This window comes from Pseudorasbora parva, chromosome 3, assembly GCF_024679245.1.
Source record: "Pseudorasbora parva isolate DD20220531a chromosome 3, ASM2467924v1, whole genome shotgun sequence".
Taxonomy (NCBI): Eukaryota; Metazoa; Chordata; class Actinopteri; order Cypriniformes; family Gobionidae; genus Pseudorasbora; species Pseudorasbora parva.
The window spans coordinates 40367449-40390532 of record NC_090174.1 but is presented as its reverse complement, the minus strand read 5'-3'; the positions used below and the strand labels follow the sequence as shown (position 1 = coordinate 40390532).

The 23084-nt window shown below is 36.9% G+C and overlaps 2 protein-coding genes across 2 annotated transcripts in view; both read left to right on the top strand.

Annotated features, from left to right (window-relative positions):
* Positions 1–7503, top strand: part of f11r.1 (F11 receptor, tandem duplicate 1) — a 59244-nt gene extending 51741 nt beyond the window's left edge. The window contains exons 4-10 of the mRNA XM_067438837.1: positions 102–242; positions 2514–2716; positions 4320–4422; positions 5932–6039; positions 6180–6192; positions 6459–6519; positions 6704–7503. Of these exons, the coding sequence (XP_067294938.1) occupies positions 102–242; positions 2514–2716; positions 4320–4422; positions 5932–6039; positions 6180–6192; positions 6459–6519; positions 6704–6739 (665 nt within the window). The 3' untranslated portion in view covers positions 6740–7503. The remainder of the gene's footprint in view (positions 1–101; positions 243–2513; positions 2717–4319; positions 4423–5931; positions 6040–6179; positions 6193–6458; positions 6520–6703) is intronic.
* A 681-nt stretch (positions 7504–8184) lies between these two features.
* Positions 8185–23084, top strand: part of ubash3ba (ubiquitin associated and SH3 domain containing Ba) — a 45933-nt gene continuing 31033 nt past the window's right edge. The window contains exon 1 of the mRNA XM_067438834.1: positions 8185–8750. Within this exon, the coding sequence (XP_067294935.1) occupies positions 8623–8750 (128 nt within the window). The 5' untranslated portion in view covers positions 8185–8622. The remainder of the gene's footprint in view (positions 8751–23084) is intronic.

Here is a 23084-nt window from a genome sequence, read left to right as displayed (position 1 = left end):
GTCATCCGGTGTCATCATTGCAGTTGCATTTCCTTATTGTGTGTTATTGATCTGAAACAGACAATCTGAGTAAAGATGTGCATCCTTTTTTCTTTCATCAGCTCAGTATGCAGGCCGTATTACTTTGTATAATGGAGGAATGAGATTTGACAAGGTGACACGAGCAGACACTGGAGACTATGACTGTGAGGTGTCTGGAAATGGTGGATATGGCGAGAAGACAATCAAACTCACTGTCCTTGGTAAATAGTATTGTGTTAAACATTTACTACCTGATTGATGTCACTAATGTATATGTCATGAGAAATCATAACCCTATAAATGGCCTGGCCTACATTTAGACAATCACAATGTTCATGGGTGGTCTAATTCAGTGTTCAAGCCTATTAGATATCAGCCAGACCCACATCAAGATGTTTGGTCAGGAAACTCACCATTGACAGGACTCAATCCGAGGGGCGGGATAAACGGTTGTCTTTCAAACTCCCTCTGCGCGCGATAGGATAGCACTATACCAACCAGAGCAACGAAGGTGAAACAGAGCTTGTTGATAGATTAAACCTTCACCTTATCCGGTCGGCTAAACTCCGAACACCTCTTCCTTTTTTAAGAATGACTTCAGTGCCGCTCTTTGTTCTTTTCTCAGAGAAAAGCTTAACTCCAAGTCTTCCAGAATCGCAGTCAAATCTGATTTGAAAGACCGCCGCCGTTCGCCAGTTTCTGTGTTTACTAGAAGCACGCAAATGCAACTCGGCCGTCGTCATTATGGCCTCGCCCGCCGACTCTATACACGATGTGATTGGCCCGTCCAGATTGAGAGGAATACAGCTCAGAAGGGTATTGAGAGTTCCTAGACGACACTTGCGGGCAGATTAAATTTGCTGCCGCTAGGGTGCGTCTAGATTTCTAGGCTATCCTAAAAGTGTACGTACATACAAAAGCTAGATTTTGCGTACACACAAAATACCTGCGCAAAAATCCCTTTATAAATCACAGCCAGCAGCAGATTGTGCGTACGTGTTTCTCCATCCTGTCTCCTCCGAAATCACCATATATGGAGTTTACAGCTTGACACCATGTGACACCACCGTTTACACTATCAAAGGTAAACGACATTGAAAAATATTACATATGGACTATAAATGCCATTTGTGCCTTACATATTACATTGCTAAAAAAAATAATTCAATATCCTTTCATGTTGTAGAATAAATATGTCAAAATATCAATAAAAACAAAATTGAATAAAATACTTCTCAGGTAATTTTTTTAATGAATAAATGACGTAATACAGCTATTTTAATAAAAAAATATTTTGTTAATATTCAAATCAAATGAAATTGATTCAGTTTTGCTGATAATGTCCCTGAATGAAAACTCGTTCTCTCCTTATTCTGATACTGGCCTAATCCTCCATGAAGCATTACATAGCCAGGTTACCGGAGGATTTATATTAATTTGATTTACATTAATATAAATATTTCGTTTTTACACCGTGTTCTGCAGTTCTTTAATAAAAGGGTATTTCATGCTATTCTGTATCACATCGCGCCATCTCCTCCTGCGCTCCCGTTGTGGACAATGTGACTGTAGGCAGCGCTGATTATTATTTTTTTATTTATTTTTTAATACATTTTGAAATTACGTTCCATTCCTGTCGGATCGAAATCCCACTTCGACCGGAGATTTGTTTACAAACGATTCCGCAGTGAACTGAAGTGAACATCCCCCCCCCCCCCCCCCCCCCCCCCCGCACTGACGTCAGTATGAAGCACGGGACCATTTGCTGAGCCTGGTGTCTATAAAAGCTTTTCGTTGACTAACAAGGAAGTTTTCAGCTCTGAAACTTACAGGATATTCTTATATTACCATGACCTCGTATATATTAAAAGCTCAAGGGAAAGTTGGTTCCTTAATTCATCGCCCCTTTAAGGGATAGTTTACTCGCCCTCATTTAGTTCCAAGTCTATATGCATTTTTTTTTTTTGTGGAACACAAAAGAATATATTTAGAAAAAGTGATACATTTTATATAGGTGTCTTTGATTTTTATTTTCTTCTAAACCACTGCAAAAACTTGCAGCACTTTCCAAAACATCCACTTTTCAAGATGCACATGGAAATTTGGCGGATCCTTGACATTATTGCGGACAGTCATGCAAAGTTGATTCTGCGCTAATTTGATCTAATATATGGTGTTTTTTAAATGTCGTAGATTTAAGTAGCAAATGATAATTGCTAAAATGATTTAATATATTTTGAGACAAATGTTTTCTTAATGATTTTCAGTTTTGTTCAAGCTAATTAAAGCAACAGCTTTTCAATAACAGAATGATATGTGAAAGTATGGTATTTGGGGCAAAATACACAGGTTAACATGATGATGATAAATATCTATCTGACTTTTCTACACAAAATATGTTGTTTTATCAATGTTCAATACAAAAAAGCTATATATAATTATAGTGTATATAATTAGCCTTACAATTGCCACTGTAATTCCTTCCACTCCAGTGCCTCCTACTAAGCCCGTTTCCAGAATTCCTTCATCGGTCACAACAGGCAGTAACGTCCTTCTGACCTGCTTCGACAATGTTGGCTCCCCCCCACCCACCTATAAGTGGTACAAAGACAAGATCCCCCTCCCTGATGATCCTAGCAAGTTCCCCGGTTTTAAAAACCTTACCTACAAGATGAACGCTTTCAATGGTAACCTGGTAAGTGTTGATCTACAATATTGGAAAATACAAAAATAGCATATATAATAGGGATGCGACAATACAGTTTTTTCCACGGTTCAATACATGCCTAGGTTTTCAACCATGGTTTTTGGCTCGGTACTGATGGCTATTAACATCAGATTTTTGCTATTCTATTCTTAGGCGACAGGAACAAAAAGAGGTTAAGGAGAAAAATATTATTTTTTTATTGCAATACTCTTTATACTCCGGGGCGGCTGTGGCTCAGTGGTTCATGTAGATTGTCTACAAACCGAAAGGTTGGTGGTTCGATCCCCGGTTCCACCTGACCAAGTGTCGAGGTGTCCATGAGCAAGACACCCAACCCCAGCTGCTCCCGACGAGCTGCACGCGCCTTACATGGCTGACATCGCCGTCGGTGTATGAATGGGTGAATGTGAGGCAAAAATGTAAAGCGCTTTAGACCCCCATAGGGTCTGTTAAAAGCGCTATATAAATGCAGTCCATTTACCATATTTATTTTACTTAGAAGACTTGAAAAACCTTACTTAAACTTAACTTTACTTTAAAAACACACTTTATTACTTTAAAAAAACTACATATCCCTAGTGTTTTGTATAACACACACACACAGTGGCAGCTCAGATGTACAGCAACATTTAAGTATGAAATTTAATGAATAAATGTCAAATTAAAACACTACATAATCTTCAATATAAAATATAACTTGATTCCTATTAAAGCTACTGTATTAAAGTTTTAAAGTAAATTTAAAGGTTTTTTAGTCAAGAACAGTGAGTGATTTTTGTTTTTGGTTGTTTTCTTAAGATTAAATAATGACATCATTTTAGAGGTGAACTGTCCCTTTAAAGACAAGTGGCTGCATGTTCATTGGCTGCTCTGCTGTCAGTTTAAGATCTGCACGCATGCGTCTGTTTATTTTACTTGCACTTTAGACACACTATTACTATATTTTACTTTCACTTTAGACGTAACCGACTGTGTTTATGTTAACTTTGTGTGTATTTGACAGTATTAGCGCAGTAAGATTACTTAGTCCAGTAATCACATATTTGTCAGGCTTTTAATGCGCGCCTGAATGAAATCTAAACGGCAAGGCTTTAAAACACATGCAAATTATAAACTTTCGTGATTGTGAATAACTACAGTGTTCCGTGAGTATAACTCTCTGACACCAACATTACAAGCGTGGCTAAACAACCCCTTTAGTGCAGTGATTGGATATTTGCTCATATCAGCTGGTAGACTTACAGACTCAAACAGAGCCGAAGTAAACTGAGAAATATTTAAAACGGAGAGAAATAAAAAATAATTAATTAATGCAAAAGTGAAAAGAGAAAAACGCAATTCACAAGCGCGTATTGAACCATGAATGCCCTAACGAACAGTTCAATATTATATTGAGAATTGTGGTATCCCTGGTATATAGTGTGGATATATATATAATCACATCAAACTCTTTGGTGAAATCATTCAGTAATATACTGTATATTGCTATAATTTTAATGTAATTTTGTACTTATAAATCTTATAATTCTAGGTTTTTGTTAGTTATTATAGTTAACTTATTTTTGTACAATTGTTTTGTTTGTGTGATCAGGAGTTCCCAAGCGTGTCTAAGCTGGATACCGGTTCATATTTCTGTGAGGCCTCTAATGGAGAGGGTGCCCCTCAGCGTGGCGATGCAGTGCAGATGGAAGTCCGTAAGTAATAGAAATGGGTCGTTGATCAATGATTTGTTCATTTTAAACTAATCTTTTATATGACTGGAATAACAAGTTGTCTCAGAGAGGGATTCAATCATCGTGGGGTGAAATTATTTTTGTAAAAAAATACATTATAGCATTTCCTCGACTTTAAATATGAAGGGAAAATATAGAGATTACAGCAGTCAGAAGAGAGAAAGAGGTCCAATTTGCCACCACTAATTGGTTTTTTGTAATGTACTCCCAATAAAATAAAACAACTCATTATAAAATAACACAAAGTAAGGCTCCTCCGCTATAATGTCATATTATAAATAGTCATCTGACTGACGGAGCATCTTAGTTGCATCTATCTACCGTAACGGGACATTTTACTTGGGCAGAACTAGTTAATAACGAATCAGAATCCACTTGACTTTAAATAACCTTAGCATTTAAATGGCAGATGACATAACTTCTGCATGTGTTTTTAACAAACAGAACATCAGTGTGTTGGTGTGGATAATGATGTAGTTCTCATTCTTAGGGTGTGTTCACACTTGTAGTTCGGTTAGTTTGGTTCGTTTGGTCTGGACCAAAAAACAAAACATATAGTCCTGGTCCACTTAACGTTCATACTGGCATTTTTAACAGCGAACCTAAAGTTACCGAACCAAAGGCGCAGGGAGACGGTCACAACCTGATTGGTCGGCTTATATGACGTAGGAGTTTGCTTACCAAACATTCAAAAATGCTGTGTGCTGGATTAAACGCGATTATTTTTACCCGCTGAGAACTCATGAAGAGCTCATAAAATGTTAAAAACATTCAAAACAGCACTAGGATTTCCTCCATTGAATGCAGAAAAGAGACGGCCGTTCTGTCATCTGTACCTGCTAATAATGGGCAACACAGGTCCTTTGATGAGAAGAACCAGGCATGTTTTTTCTTGCATTTTTGAAACATGCTCGTCAGACCAAATGTTGATGAGGCACTTCCTCGTTGCTCCACGTTTGCCCTCTAACGTACGTTATTCATTTTGGATACACCGATCTTTCCGCGTCGTCAAATCAACTGACTATGTGTCGCATCTTGTGACATTACCTCCTGTTTTTGGTTCGTTTACATGTCTTTGGTCCGTGTTGCATTCATATATCAATCGAACCGCACCAGAGTTTGTTTGGAAGCGGACTGAGACCCATCTTTTTAGCAGTCTCTTTCTGCTTGTTTGGTGCGCACCAGGGTTCGGATGGCAGCTTTCACATATGTTCAAATGAACCGCACTAAACGAGCAATCGCACCAGGGTTCGTTTTAATCGAACCAAACATGACAAGTGTGAACGCACCCTTAGTTTCAGTTGGCTTTAACTCTTGCTCTCTGCCATAGATTGAAAAAATTCACATTTATTCTAAAAGCAATTTTTGATCTGTATGACGACCTTCTAAAGAAAGCTAAACAACCAAGTATGATTTAATATTTGCTTCTTGAACAGATTACTTTAATGTGTTGTTTTTTCTTTATTATAGGTGATCTGAATGTTGGTGGCATTGTTGCAGGGGTTATTGTGGCATTGCTGGCAGTAGGGTTGCTCCTCTTTGGTCTCTGGTTTGCCAATAAAAAAGGATATCTACCAAGTAAGTTCTTACTGCTTATATATATGCGCCTGAGAGAGGGAGAGGGGAATCATTTCAAATTCAATTATTTAGATGCCATGGCTATAATAATTAGACATTAAAAAGTCTTTGACTTATTTGCTGTTTTTTTTCCTTCACAGAAATGGCTGAAAGGTACAATTTAATTTCTATAGCACATACAACTTTAAATCTGTATCCCCCAGTTTCACAGACAATGTTTAAGCATAGTCCCAGAATAAAATGCATGTTTGAGTTGTTTTGAATGAAAGCAACTTGCATTGTCAAATCTTAAAATATATCAGTCCCTTTGTTTTGTCTCAAAATGTACACCAGTAATGTTTTTGTGAAACCGTGGCATAATCATGTAATACTATATCTTTCATTAAATATGTTCTAAAATGATAAATTATCTCTTGCAGTAAGCCGAAATCACAAGCTGTATATACACAGCCTCGAGCAGTTGATGGGGATGATGGGGATGTAAGTACAACACACTTGCTTAGTTGTGTAAATTATATTAAACTGCTGAATAAAATTCCTCTTTGGAATTCTGTTTGCAGTAGGTCCTTTTGAATGTCCTTTTCTATTGTGTGTTCTGTTTACCACCAGAGAAATTTTACTGGTAAAATAATTCTGTTTACACTGTTTTATTGGTCTGTTTCAGGGGGAATTCAAACAGAAATCGTCTTTTGTCGTGTAGCCTGTGCTGCTTTGGATGAAATGTCAAGATTTGTTGCCTAGATCAATTTTTTTTAATTTAAGTTTATAGAAATCAGGATCTGTTTGTATGTGAAAAGTGACATCAAATGTGCCCCCCTGCTCTGTCTACCATACTAGTTAACCATATAAATGTACTAAAGCTTTAAGCCATCATAAATGTGTATGCATTAGCTCAAACTTTAGGAAGTGTAGTTTTAAGAATCTAAATTCTGTCTCTCTCTTTTGCAGAAATGAATAGAAATCTAATTTATTGAACTACGATTAATCTGTGAGTGGAAAACAAACTTAAAGGGTTTATTATCAATCCTTCATTAATATAATTTGCTCAAATTATATTCATTTGATTAGTTATTTATGGATTGAGACATCCCAGGCAAATTTTATTTGATTCTGTACAATAGGGATACAAGCTTTTGGGGACAAGAAGGCACTATGAATGTTCCCCATTCAGGAAATAATCCCTCTCCTCATTGATATAAACGTTTGCCTTACATTGTAGTTATCATTTGTTGCTTGTTTACTTCACTGAATTTTTTTTTATGATTGTGTACTTAGTATTTCTGTGTGTTTTATACTTCTTTATACTTATGTAAATAATTCTTTCTGGACTTTATTGGATTTAAAATCATGGTTTATTTACCTGTCTGCATTGTTCAACTGGAAACAAATTATAAAGAAGACTTCTTTTTTGGTTTTAAAGTTTGACTTGATCCAATTTTTCCAATAAAATAAACTTACTGAATATTACCTATGCAATATTATATGTAGTGCAGACATTCCTCCATTATCGCATCTGTCTGACCTGTGGATGTGAAATTAAGCAAAGTTATCTGTGGTTGTCTCAATCGGACAAATGTACACTATTTCTTAACGAATCAATGACTTCGAGATCTAAAATGTTTTTAATATGAACACTAGGAGGCAGTGTAGGATCACAACAAATCTAGCACAGCTTTGAAATCGGCGTGCCATTGGCATATTAGGTTAGACAGGATTTCTGAAAAATAAAATTAACTTTGCTGATTGATGATTTTAATTTTTTCATCCATAAATTGGAATCAAGTACAAAAATGTGCACAGCTTTGCTTACAATTCATTCACTGGTTTGTGTAGGAATGATTTTTCAAGATTTTACTTTCTCTGTTCTGGCCATATACAACCCATAACATTTTGCAAAATATAAGTATCTACCACATGATGCATTCCACGTTCTACCTGTGCATAGTTACATAAGAACGCTGGGCTGAATGTGAGAACGTCGATGACGATGAGGCTTCTCACTGAACTGCTGCCTGCCATTCGAGCGCCTCTGATCTGCTCAACGTCACCTTTCAAAACTGCGACTTTAAGGATGAGGGGGCGGGGCTTTGCGTGCCCCGTCTTCTGATAGGCTGCTTCCGCTTTCAGTCAAGCCCCATTCATAAATAAGACATGTCTAGGAGGAACCGATGTAACAAGTATTGATAGATTTCGCTCGCGACGAGCCTTCTACAGCATTTGTAACTATACGCCGAGCCGCGATAGACTCGAATTATATTTCTCCCTGTAGCAGGCGACAACGACGGTTGTCGATTCGCGGAGCAAACGAGATTGACTTCCGACTGGTGACCCCTTTCTCAAACTGTAATGACATGAGCGCTCCAGCAGGAAGCTCAAATCATTTCGTGTTTAGAAACATTGTAGCGCGTCCGCCAAGACTTCTGTCTCTCCGACTGTGGGGAATAATGGGGCGGTTTTGAACCAGCCTTTACTGTAGATACTGTAGCGCTTGATTCGATGTTTTAAATGTGTGTCGTGTCTGTCCATTTGGACGTATCAAAAGTAAGCAAATCGCTGTTCTGAAACCAAATGGAAAGCTGAACCATGGCAGCAAAAGAGGATCTATATGCCAAAGTCGCTCCACGGATGCAGCGGCAGAGCCGGCCAGGAACTGTCAAACATGGAAATAGTCTGGATGTATTGCTGTCAATGGGCTTCCCAAAAACCAGGGCGTAAGTACCAGAGTTTCATCTCTCCCAGATCTCGAGCATCACGCAGCTGCAATCACAGCTGTAAACGTTAAGAACGCAAACAAACACATGCGTTAAGAGCAGAAACACGGGAGATATTTAAAACATGTAGAGCAAGTTTTGTAATGGCGTCGGTCCGGTTGTGTTATTGATTTAATATGACGAAGAGGGAAGGCTCGATCGGTCATAAAGTTGTTTTCCTGTTGCCTCATTAAGAAGTCTTCTTTTAAACCCGACATACGTGGTCTGGGCTGCATCTGTCCAGACAGGACATGTTCCTGCGCTACTAGCGCTTCCTCGAGCGGACGAGGTCAGATCACCGCAGATGTCCGATGTATTGGCGTTGTGTCAGCGCATCCATAACTGCATGCTGCCTGTTTTTTTTTTTTTTCTGGCATCATGGCGCTTGAACATGTATGTAAGGGATGTTTGTATGTCCTTGAACATATATGTAAGGTATTTAAATTTTCCCATTCCACGAATGATTCTTTAGCCCCTGTCCCAAAACAGCATTTACAATAAGAGTTATAATCGACAATACATGCAATACAGTTCTTTTTTGCACATAGGCCTACTTTTAATTACTTTTTACAGACAGCTATTAGCCTAAATAAAATGTATACTAACTATTTACTATAGTTACGATTTCTAAACAAACAAAACCTGACATATTTATGGTAGCACTTTATTATAACATAGCCTACCAATAATTAATTTCACCTGCTAAAATGAACTGTATGAAATAAGAGCAATTAATTTGTTAATGTTAAATAAAGCTGTTAAAATAAAGCTGTTCATTGTCATGTTAGCTCAGGTCCACTAAATATGGCAGACACACCTTTTGATAATAAAGGTTGAAATTAGCATCGTTAAGAATAGTAAATGCTTCTTTTTTTCTTCCAAAAAAGTGACATCACACCATATGTGGTATCATACCACGTTTCGATGCAGCAAGTCTCTTGATATAGATCAAGTTGCCAAAGCTGAACATCTGTACTTTCCATCACTGTTCTACTCTGAGGAGGACAGTTGGAGTAAGGTACCTCCAACCAACCATGAAGGCTGCATTAGGTTGCTGTCAGTGAGGAGCTAGATTCTCATTCATCAAAATTACAGTTCATCTCTGCTTCTTTTAGCCACACACATTCTCTCTCCTGTTCTCTCACTCGCGCACTCACGTATTAACTTTTCGTTTGGGCATAATCCTGCAGTTTCCATAATCTGTTTGGAATCCTCCTTGCCTCAGTGTTATTACGGTTTGTGTCAAGATTGGGATTGCACAGGCCAAATGATTCCTTTCATGTTTAATCCAGGGAAAGTGAACAAAGGTGAATGGGAAAAGATGTCTTTATTGAATGTTGTGGGTGAATTTGATGCAGATCCAGGCTTTGTTGCCTGTGTGAATAACGCTGATCTTGTTCATGAATGTATGTGGTCAATGGATTAAGCTGGTCATTGTCCTTGAATCCATTACATGAGAATTCTTCACATTTGACCAAATATTTGTCATTTGCTGACATCAGAAGCAGAGGTATGCTAGATTTCTAACCTTCTATGGTTAGTCTGTCTGCTTCTGACAACATTTAAAAGCTGTTTATCCTCCTTGATTTACTCACTCTCAGGCCATTTTAGGTGTATATGACTTTCTTATTTGAGCCAAATACAATTGGATTTATATGAAAAAATATCCTGGCTCTTCAAAGCTTATCCATCCATTCATCATAAAAGTAATCCATATGGCTCCAGGGAGTTAATATAGGCCTTCTGTTAGATCTGTAATATTATGTTATTTAGTTACAAATGTATAAACTATAACCACTTGCTTCCGGTAACAGCAATATGCAAGTTCTGGCGGAAGTGTTACACATCAAATGCATATGTGACCCTGGACCACAAAACTAGTCACAAGGGTACATTTTTATTTATTTAGATTTATTAATCATCTGAAAGCTGAATAAATAAGATTTTGTATTGATGTATGGTTTGTAAGGATAATATGTAACAATATTTTTCTGAGATGCAACTATTTGAATATCTGGTATAAGTGAGGGTGCAAAAAAATCTAAATATTGAGAAAATCGCCTTTAAAGTAGTCCAAATTAAGTCCTTTGCACGGCATATTATTAATAATAATACATTAAAAAAAATTACAAAATATCTTCATGGAACCTGATATTTACTTAATATCCTTTTGTGGTCCAGGGTCACAAATGGCATAACACGCTTTTAATAACCCTAATGTGATTAGTGCCGTATATGGATTAAATGATAGTGATCTGTCTTGTTTTTATGTTGGTAAAAACATCACACGATAAATTGTGTTTGGATATGGGATGCAACTGACCATGTCCTCTAGTGGAGGAAGAGAAAGTAAATAAATTCAAACCATTCATTGCCAAAGTATAGTTGACTTAAACCGATGTTTTCATGTACTAATGTACATTTGGGAGTATAGGTATAATTGTGACCATGTTTTATTTTTTTTATTTTTTATGTGTTAGTGTAAATACCTGTAATTTGTACAGGTCAAGTCAACTTAATTTATATAGTGCTTTTACAATGGCGATTGTTTCAAAGCAGCTTAATGTCATGTAATGTACATTACAACATAATGTACAATAAGCACTGTATTTATACTGGTTCTCCCACATATGGAAAATTGTATGTTAACAGAGCAGTAATTATTGTTTTTGCATACATGTTGTAATAAATTGCTTTATATTTACATATCCTCAAAGGGTCATACAGAGTAATTTAAATTAATGATTCAGTTTTTGGACAGTAAAAAATTGTTAGAATTTTATTGCGATTAGGATATTATTTCATCACAATTGAAAGGTTTTATATCTCGGTTAAAACAACAACAAAAAAAACAATGTTATGATATGTATGTCCATGTTATGTTTAATTCAGTTTTACATCAGCTGCCATACCATGTCAAGGTTTAGTATTGAATATTAAAAAAGGAATTTTATTGAACTATTATTATATATGAAATTCATGGGAAACAATGTCCTGCCTCTAACTTAATTGTCAACCCACATGAAATAGTTACCTAGCCTAGAAATCTAGACGCACCCTAGCGGCAGCAAATCTAATCTGCCCGCGAATGTCGTCTAGCAACTCTCAATACACTTCTGAGCTGTAAACAGTCGGGCCAATCACATTGTGTATAGAGTCGTTGGGCTTAACATAATGACGGCGGCCGAGTTGCGCTCGTGCTTCTAGTAAACACAGAAGCTGGCGAATGGCGGTCTTTCGAATCAGCTTTGACCGCGACTCTGGAAGACTTGGAGTTAAGCTTTTCTCTGAGAAAAGAACGGCACTGAAGTCATTCGTAAAAAGGGAAGATGTGTTCGAGTTTTGCTGACCGGATACAGCGAATATTTAATCTATCAACCATCTATGCTATCAACGAGCTCTGTTTCACCTTCGTTGCTCTGGTTGGTGTACCGCTATCATATCGCGTGCAGAGGGAGTTTGAAAGACAACCGTTTATCCCGCCCCTCGGATTGAGCCCTGTCTATGGTGAGTTTCCAGACCAAACATCTTGATGTGGGTCTGGCTTGTCAGGCTAATAGTTACCCACTTCTCACAAAATACAAGTCAGTATAACAGCAACACTTAGTTAGTGTTTTACCAAACAAGAATTTATAATTAGCAATACATTTATTACAGTATTTAATAATATTTGTTAAAGGGTTAGTTCACCCAAAAATGAAATTTCTTTCATTAATGACTCACCCCAATGTCGTTCCACACCCCTTAGACCTCCGTTCATCCTCGGAACACATTTTAAGATATTTTAGATTTAGTCCGTGGGCTTTCAGTCCTTTGAATTTAAGTGTATGCCCACTTGCTGTCCACGTCCAGAAAGGTAATGAAAACATCATCAAAGTAGTCCATATGTGACATCAGTTGGTCAGTTAGACTCTTTTGAAGCATCGAAAATACATTTTGGTCCAAAAATAACAAAAACTACGACTTTATTCAGCATTGTCTTCTCTTCCGTGTTCCTCAAATAAAGAATCAAACAATCATGGATAAGCGTATTGATTCATGATTCATAATGGATCAATACGCTGATCCATGACCATTTGATTCTTTATGTATTTTCGATGCTTCAAAAGAGTCTAACTAACCAACTGATGTCACATATGGACTACTTTGATGATGTTTTAATTACCTTTCTGGACGTGGACAGCAAAGTGTACACTTACATTCAAAGGACAGAAAGCCCTCGGACTAATTCTAAAATATCTTAAACTGTGTTCCGAGGATGAACAAAGGTCTTACGGGTGTGGAACGACATTAGGGTGAGTCATTAATGAAAGACATTTCATTTTTGGGTGAACTAACCCTTTAATGTTAGTTAATAAAAATGTTGTTCATATTAGTTCACAGTGCATTAACTAATTTTAACGCTAACACTTTAGTATGGGGAACACGTATTCACTATTAACTACGACTTGCCTCAATAAACTCCTAATTTACTGCCTATTAATAGTTAGTAAGGTAGTTTGTAGCATTTACGTTTAGGTATTGGGTTGGATTAAGGGATGTAAAATAAGGTCATGCAGAATAAGGCATTAATAGGTGCTTTATAAGTACTAATAAACACCCAATATCATAGTAATATGCATGCTAATAAGCAACTAGTTAATAGTTAATAACTGAACCTTAAAATAAAGTGTTACCATTTTAACAAATACAACATTTGATTTTCATAATGTATAAGTAAATCTTGAGGTTAACATTAATTAAGATAAAGAAATGCTGTAGAAGTCTTTTTTCGTTATTAGTTCGAGTTAACTAAAGTACTAATGAAACCATATTGTAAAGTGTTACCGTTTTGTCACTGGTAAACTCTGACACGTATCAGTCAACAGGAACTTCTAATTTTGGTTAGGTCCAAAACTGACCTACGACAGTTTCTGCACTGAAAGGTCTTTAAAGCTGCTTTCTGTGCTCAAGATTTTATATATATATATATATATATATATATATATATATATATATATATATATATATATATATATATATATATATATATATATATATATATATATATATATATATATATATAGTGAGAATTGTACAAAATTAATCACTTTTCCAAACCGTGTTTTCGTCTTACCCTAAATCATTATGGTACACTTAATAAGTGTTTATATTGGGACTATTTCAGACCGGTCTGGTAGGAACAGCTGTGGAGGAACACACAGTCCCTGACTCGCCATAGACATAAACAGAGAGAAGTAGCTCCGGCTGCAATGTTCTTCCACAAGATGCATGCAGTTCTGTTTATTAACCACTAGAGTGCAAAATATACGGACTGCAGCTTTAAAGGATACGTTCTTTTTCTGATACGTAATAGCCTAAACATGGCTACACATTTCCGCCTGGATTCGGCCAACCCAAATTGAAAAGCTTCCCATATACACATACAGTGGTCTAAGTTCAAAATGTTGGTGTCATTTTACAGGAAACCCTTTGAAGTTACATAAAGCACTGCTAAAAGTGATAAAAATGTCATTTCAAAAACACTGTCAGACACTGCAGGTCTTCACGGCAACCCGTCAAAATAAAAGTTTGCTTTAAAAAAAATTGAAATTTAGGTGCAATATGGCTGCATTTACACTGCAGGTCTTGATGCACAATTCTGATTTGGTGAGATTTTCTTGACGACCCGCTTACATCATCTTTTCAAAAGCGACCCGTATCCGATATTTGCATTTACACTGTACACTGGCAAAACAGCCCAAGACGTTCTTAACCGGTGAAAGGAAGTAAAACAGCGCGATATGCAATGGACGCAGACAAAATGATTGCACAATGTTTTGCTGTCTGCACTGTTCTACACATCTTTAAAGGTCGGCAAAACATTTTTCTCTTAAGGCGGAGAAAAAGAGGAGGGCTTGCCAGGGTTTCACAACAAAACCCGCCCAATTGCAACTCAAAACTGTGTTAAAGTAGCCCAATTCCGCATGAAAACCACGGATTGGCATCACTGGATCGGAGTTTGTGTCCACCTGAGTTGACGTCATTCGCCTCCGTCCTTTTTTCAACGACGTACGACTCGCATTTACTGGGGAATATCCGATTTGACTGCTTACATGGCAGACGCTAATGCACACATCCGAATCATATCGGATTTATTACCACATATGAGTGAGGCCTGAATCCGATCTGAGGATATCGGAATTCATGCGTTTTTTTTTACTGCTTACACGTTCACATGTCATATCCGATCTGTGCCACATGAGAGGAAAAAATCGGAATTGGGTCACTTGAACCATGTAGTGTAAATCGGGCCTATGCAACTTTCCGTCCACTGGAGGGCGCCTATTAAAAAAAAAGGCGTAGTTTGATGACTTAAAGTTTGAGCGCAGTATCTTGGGACATGTGGTCTTCACCTCACAGCCGGTGGAAAATAGGACTTAGGCAGAAATCATGTTGATGGATGCAGTTATTAACGTTACTGTAGTAAAGCAGAGAAGGACCGAGTGTTGTGGAGCTGAGCAACGCCGGGGGAGCGATTGTTACGCAAACACGGCTCGCGACCACCGGGGCTTTTATCATGACGGGACGGGACACAGTCGCCGGGCGCGCGCACTAATTTCGTTTTTTTGGTCATGATTATAAGGTAAAGCAGCTCTGTTTATCATATTAGATACATTTAAGTGTGTTTAAAATGATGTTATGACGTTTCTCTGTGCGTCCGCTCGGCGCTACTGTGACATGTTCACACTGCTAAGAGTAAAGCGCTTCTGCCAAATAAAACAGAGGGTAACACAGATATGACGCAATTGACAGGCGACTCCCTCAAACGCTATGCTGACACATCCCGGTCCTTAGTTAAAATAGCAATTTTCTCACAATTTACAAATATTTTGGGATATTGTAAGTACTCAACTGAACAAAATATATATCACTGGCCTAGTGGTTTTTGGTGGATATTTTACTGCAAAAATACTACATAGTGCACCTTTAATAAAATATATTAGGCTAGATTACCTTAGCTATGTCTCTATGTAATAATAATACGTCACTACTATTAATAATAATTATGCCTAGATGGTTAATTATTTTTCTTTTTTTTATAAACAATTTTTAATTTTAAACAGCATACAGCCTTTAAATGTTTATGTATTATTGACTTAAAATGATTATCATCATAAATAATAAACTTAATATATTTTTATAAATGGTTAAATAAAAAATACATACAAAAAAAAAAAACATTTAGCTGTGGTACTGAAATTGGTACAGAGTACCGTAAAAATGTTATGGTATTGGTACCGACTACTGGAATTTTGGTACCGTGACATCCCTCGCTGGCAACATTAATTACCCAATTACTGAACTATTATTTGGAGGAGTATTGTATACTTCAGATTTGTTCATTCATAGGATTTTTTGTAAGACAAGTAAAAAAGAGAAAAAGTTCAATTCATAATGTTTTGTTTCATAAAGCAACTGGTTTTCAAATATTCTTTCCTGGCACAGCACACTTATTTTTTGAGAGTTGTTTAAGTGAGAGAAGATCCTATTATAATGTTTACAAATTTATTTTATAATAAAAAATTAAATTTAGCTCTGAGGAAAAAGTGGATTTTTGTTTGTATATGCTGTCAATTATAGTTATTAGAACGAAAATCGGAATCTGCAATAATCAATATCGGCCGATCTCACTAACAAAAAAACGGAAATCAGAATCGGCCAAGAAAATTGCAATCGGTGCATCTCTACAAAAAAGTAGGCACTTTTTAAAAATGTTTATAAATTCATTTTTTAAAGTAACTCAGGCCTTGTGTACTCTAGGACCCTTCAGACAGTTTGGGCTGCTTCCACTAAATTCCAGAAAATAGTGGAAAAAATAATTTTGTGTGTCATGTTGTATGCAAGATTTATTCAAATGGGTCTGAAGGGATGACCCTTACCCTGCTGATATTTCACTTACCTCTCACCTTCTTTATAGCACTGGTTAGAGCAGAATATTAGGGGTGTAACGATGCACTTGTGCCATGATTCGATATGTATCTCGATACTGAACTCACAATACAATATGTATCCCCATATATATATATAATATGTATATATGTGTGTGTGTGTATATATATATATATATATATATATATATATATATATATATATATATATATATATATATATATATATATACACACACACATTTTTAGTATGTTATTTTCAAGCCATTTTAAATATGAAGAAATTTTCTCACAAACCTTGTTTATTTACTCTTTAATACCCATGTCATTATACAGATGTGTCCTCATAAATCACACACACACGCGCACACACACTCGTCTGTCGTCTGATCTTTCTTGGGACTCGCTATAGATGGTTTTGAACTATGGTCAATGGTTTTTGTACTATACAAACCATATATTCTATTCCCCCTTCACTACCCCTACCCCTAAACCTATCCATCACACAAAACTTTTTGCATTTATTTTTACATTTTCAAAAGAACTCATTCTGTATGATTTATTCGCTTTTGTACCCATGGGGACCTCTATTTAGGTCCCAACAATGACACGAGTCCCCTTCAGGTTAGAAACACATGTACACACACACACACACACACACACACACACACACACACACACACACACACACACACACACACACACACACACACACACACACACACACTTGTACATACACCTGTATATAAAGCATTTTTTGTGATTTTTATTTTGCAAAACTGTATAGCATCTTAATATTTGTAAATTATTGGCCATACCAAAACAAAAATTGTCAGCTTAGGTATTGGTTAAAATCTTAATATGTATATCTGTAAAAAAATGGTTTTTTTTTTAACATGTTCCTGTTTAAAGGCATCCAGAGTTGTATCTTGTATAGTGGTAGAAACCACTTTAGTGTTTGGTTACTGATCTGTGTTATAACCAGTTTTGAAACGTTGGTCTTTTTGGAGGTTTCTGTGTGTGTGTGTGTATGTGTTTGTGTGTGTGTGTGTGTGTGTGTGTGTTAAGGTCAATTTGAGTGGGAAGCTTTCATATATTGGGTGGAAACACTGATGTTTCTGTGTCCCAGCTGCTTAGGGACTCTTTCCAGTTTCGCCTGATGATGCAGGAGTTGCACACATTTTCCGCCAGAGAAAGGCAGGAGGAGAATAGAGAGGGAGTATGCATTGAGTTTTAAAAGGAGAGTGTGAGTCTGTCTCGAGGTGGAAATATCAGTTCAAAGAATACAGCATTGTGACAAAATTCAAAGATTTGAAAACAAATTCTACTTTGTATTTGAAAAATTGAATCTTGTGTATGTCAAGGCTTTCATAAAGTAGATGGTATTAAATATTTTGGCAAGAATATAAAAAAATATCATATTTAAATGGATATTTCACCCCAAAAGTGAAAACTGAGTTTTTGTTTGCTCACCTTAAAGCTGCAGTAGGGAGTTTTTAGAAAATGTTGACTTAAGCCGGCCGCACACTTTTGCCCATGATTTTGCCGTCTCAGACAAATTTTGCGAATCCTAAAATATTCCTCTGATCCTAGGCTAAAATCTGACCTCTTTGATCGTTAGTTTGACATGTTCACCGGCAGCCGATTAATGACCGCTGCGATCAAATTTTACCTCAGACGAAATTCTGGCAGTGTCAGATTTGCTGCACAATCCTGCAGTGCGACTTCTCCTACGACGATCGTCAAATATCTCGGTTTTTCAAGACAAACTATGACCATAATGGCCGCTAGAAATTTCTTTGTAGCCACCATTTTAGTCCCGCGTGTAATGCAGCTCACTGTCACCGAGCAGTGAGCATTCATTGATGATTTAAAACTCTGTACAAGTTTTCTTGCGTGCGTCCGTTTTTAGCGCGCCTTGACTGTCGTACAGTCTGACATTAATGACAACTGAGATCGTACAGTGTGCCATGGCTTACATTGGGGATCATGTTTGTACAGTCTAGGTTTTTCATTAACCATTAACCGAGGCCCTTAGCGGTTAATACTCGGTTAACCATAGTGTGCGTCAGGGTTATTTTTAGCTTATTAATTTGACGACCACCATCTCGGTAGTGAACGCGCCTATAGAGAGAAATGCACATCATGGATTACATAATCAGAGAGTAGCCTATTTCTTTTCGTTTTAAATTGTTAAAAGACATTTCAAGCTTTCTTAAGATATATTTCATGTCTGTGAGGCCTACGCTGAGTTTCGTTAAATTAGGATGAGATGCGCTCCAGTTCACGAGCAATGCAAGTGGCCGCGAGGTGAGGGCGCCTGCATGATTAGGGCATGTAGTAAAATATGCAGCCGAGAATGATTCACACAGCGTTTGACTCGCGCGGCTGAGCCTCTCCCGGCAGAGTTCAAACATCTGTGGACTCGTCCCTTCAGCTCTGGCCATCTTGCTTTCAGTCCGCGATTAGCTTTTTTGTTTTCCTCATTACAGTTAAAGTAACGTCTGCTTTTCTCTAGTCATTCACAAGTTTCTCACTTCAAACTTTCTTTCTTCTGCTCCATTATGCAAAGCGCGCGCGGCTCGCGCTCTGCTTCTGCCCTAATGCGACTTTTAGTCCAGTGCGACGTATGTTATTTTCCTCTTCATTACGCATTTTTTGACTGATGCGACTCATACTCCGGAGCGACTTATAGCCTGAAAAATGCGGTAAGCAACTGCATTGCAATACTTGCATTTTGCCCCGTCACTCTCATTTTTAAAGTGCTCCCACGCTTTCTTTGCCCGCTTCATTGCCCGCTTAGAAAGCGGGTAATGACTTCTTCTTGTGGATATTACAAATGTCTGGGAGCGCTCTGGCGGTCTCTAGGGGTGCAAAAATATATTACAACTAAATTCAAAGCACGTCATTGACGCCACTTAACCGAGCAAAATGTTTCACTCGGTTACGCAATTTTTAAAGGTTAATCGGTTAACCATGGACACCCCTAGTACAGTCTGACAAGCAACATTCGCAAATGATTTAGAAAGATCGCACAATGTGTCTGAAATGTGTCCTTTAGTCTGAAAATTTGAACAAGCACAATGTACAGTTCACTCCCACTTGCTCTCTGCTGCGCTACAGCCCTCCCTCCACAGCTCCTCCTTATCACAACGGAGCCGGCCGTGAACGCTTAGGGCCACTGATGACGGTGGATGGAACAGTTATGGCACATTCACTGGTACGGATGAAACATCAACAATATGATTAACATATGGCCTGCCCATACTTTGACTACAAACGTGGTCCTCAAAACATTACGTATTTTGCATTACATGTAACTATATGACGTTGCACTATTTCCATAAGTAGCCTAATAAATAGCTAGTAAGATAATATACACTAATGGTAACTAACGTTACAGTGTGCAGGTAATTATTCTATTGATATGTAATGCTAAATAAGGTTTACTAGTACATTATTTAAACAACATGAAAAGCCAGTGAATTAGTAGGTTTCCATAGGCCTAGTTGTTTTGCACAGTGCGTGACATTTTATCTGTATGTTATGCGGCTAGAGTTTTGACACAGTTGTGTAGTTCTTAAAAAATGAAACAAATCATGTAGGGATACTTACTTGTCAAGCAGAAATCTGGCTAACTCTGCATCGGTCTTTAGTCCTTTCAGGACACGTAACGTTAACTCCCTCCACCTCGGAAAAGCCGCTCCGATATTTACCCTTGTTTTATTTCGGGCTCTATCTAATTCTTTCTTTTTGTCTTTTTTTATCATCGTCATCTGTCTTTTTCCATTTACCCGTCTTTATTTTATGAGCAGGAGGAATTGTCAGTTTGGATTGTTTGTCCGCCATAAGCAAAGCTGCCGGTAATCTTGAATTTGAACGCCTGTTAGTACTGTGCATGAGAGCGCACGAGAGGGCGTGATCAGCGCACACAAGCTTGATTGACACTGCTAAGACACTCCTCCTGGCTCTGATTGGTTGTTTCTTACCTGGAGCGGCGTATTTCTGCAAATGGCAATGGGACCACTGGGAGGAACCAGAGGAGCTTGATTTTTTTTTTTTCACAGACTATATTCTACTGTCAGGACATAATGACAGGTTTAACAATTTTTTTATGTGAAAAATCATGTGAGTGATAATACTCTAAAGAAGACTGTGACCAAAACTGCCACCAATTCTTTGAGTCTGGGAATTGAGCTCACTGAACCGAATAAGTCTAATTCTCGATACATTCAGATGATTTGCAGAATTATGCTTTAAATTTCCAGTCTCTGCTTTTTTCTAGTTAAATTAGCATATTTTCCGAGTTGATAATGTAACATTAAACCTATAAAAATGTTTTTTTTAAAAACATGGCTCCGTAGTGCCACCACTGTCAGTGTCTCATCCTTTAAAGTTTAATGAGTGTGAAGATGACATAAAGCTGCCCAAAGTAAGCTACATTAGATGGGTGTCCATACATGCAGCTCCAGATCTGGATGAAGTTTGTTCTCAAAATGATAAGAGCAGACATGTACCTTTAATGGGGAGTATTTTAAGTATTTAAAGTGCCACTATTATGGATTTGTAAAAAGTATTTTTCATTTAGTGTGTATCTGTTGTAAGCGAATGAAAGCATCCTGCAAATCTTTTAATCTGACCATGCAGGTGTGCACCGCATATAAAGATATCGTCTCTCAAAAGTAAGAGTTGATTCTGAGTCAGTTAAATTAATAGATTTTTAAACAAATCCCAAGCCGTTTCATTATGTCGTCAAGATGACATATTGCATAGCACATTGCCTGTCCACTTATTGCGAAAATGTCCACATGTACTCGTATGCTTTGTAAGAATGAAAGCAAAACTTTTTTATGTGTTCTGGGTTCGGCCATGTGTTGGTGTGCACATATTTGTTAATGAGTCATATTTTCTGGTTCATCACCTGTAGGGTGTGTATTTGTATCTGTTCTCATTTTTGCATCATGTTACGTTGACTTGCATTATCTGGTATGGAGCTCCTAATGAATATGACTTCACAGCCACTCAACAAAGTTGTCTATTCTTCATTATACAGTACATGCATGGTGATATTTGTCCATTCTCGGATATTCAGTAATAATCTATGACTCAAAGATTCTTAATGACAACAAAGCCTCTGCTTTGTGTGTGGGGTCATCACATGATGAGCTTCTCTCAGAGGAAATAAGGGAAGTAGGAAGGTCATGACAGTGCAGAATCTAGAGACTTTAGCTCAACAAAAACCAATCAACCCTTACTGTCCCACCAAATTATTGCAGACATCCGGGCAGTTGGATATACAAAGAAACAGTTTTATAATATTTAGCTTGTTTCAGCTTTTAAAAACTAAAATTAATGCCTTGAATGCTTTTCAGCACTGATGTTTGTTGAAACTCAAGATGTTTGTAACTGCACAAACATTTTAAAAGGAATTTATTTTTTGTGCTCGACCATATAACGGAAAAATCACTTTCTCTTATGTATTTCCTCTCTACAGAGGTGAGACTGAATGACCGGCAAATGGAAACTTTTTCTCTAGTCGTTGTGCTTAGGCTTGGGTTTACATTTAATTATTAATCAAAAGCAACTTACAAATTAGGAACATCACAGTTAAGACACACACATACAGTAAATATATGTATATAAAAGTACTTTTTTTAATTATTATTATACTATCATTCATCAAAGATGCATTACATTGAAAAAATGTGGTTTTCCAAACATTGATTTCAACATTGATAATAATAAGAAATGTTTCTTGAACACCACATCAGCATATTAGAATGATTTCTAAAGAATAATGTGACACTGAAGACTGGAGTAATGGCTGCTGAAAATTCTTAAATATATGGATTATAGTTTTGTTTTTCTATTTTAATATGAGCAGGGCAACGTAACATCTCGGTTTGTGTAAATCCACTTTGTGTTGAGAGTATTTATATTGTTTCCCCACATTCATTTCACATGCTTACACTGTAAAAAAAAAACAACAACAACATATGACAGCTACAAATGTTACCTGATATAATCAAAAACATATTCAAGACAAAATTAAATATTATAATATAACTTTTTAATATATATTTTTCTTATCATTATCATTAAAAATACTCATATTTTTGACAAAAAATTACACATCGACATTGGTAACAAACACATCGCTATACAGCTATACAGCTTAGTTAAAAACATAATGATAAATAATTATTGAACATTGACTCATTCATCCTTTTCTCATGGTTTCTCAAAATAATTTAATGAAAGCATAGAATATAATATCATAGTTCTAACAGGGACAAAAACAGAGATTAAAAATAAATGTAAGAAATGTACTTTTGCTGTGGTTAAATAAATGTTTAGTGATATC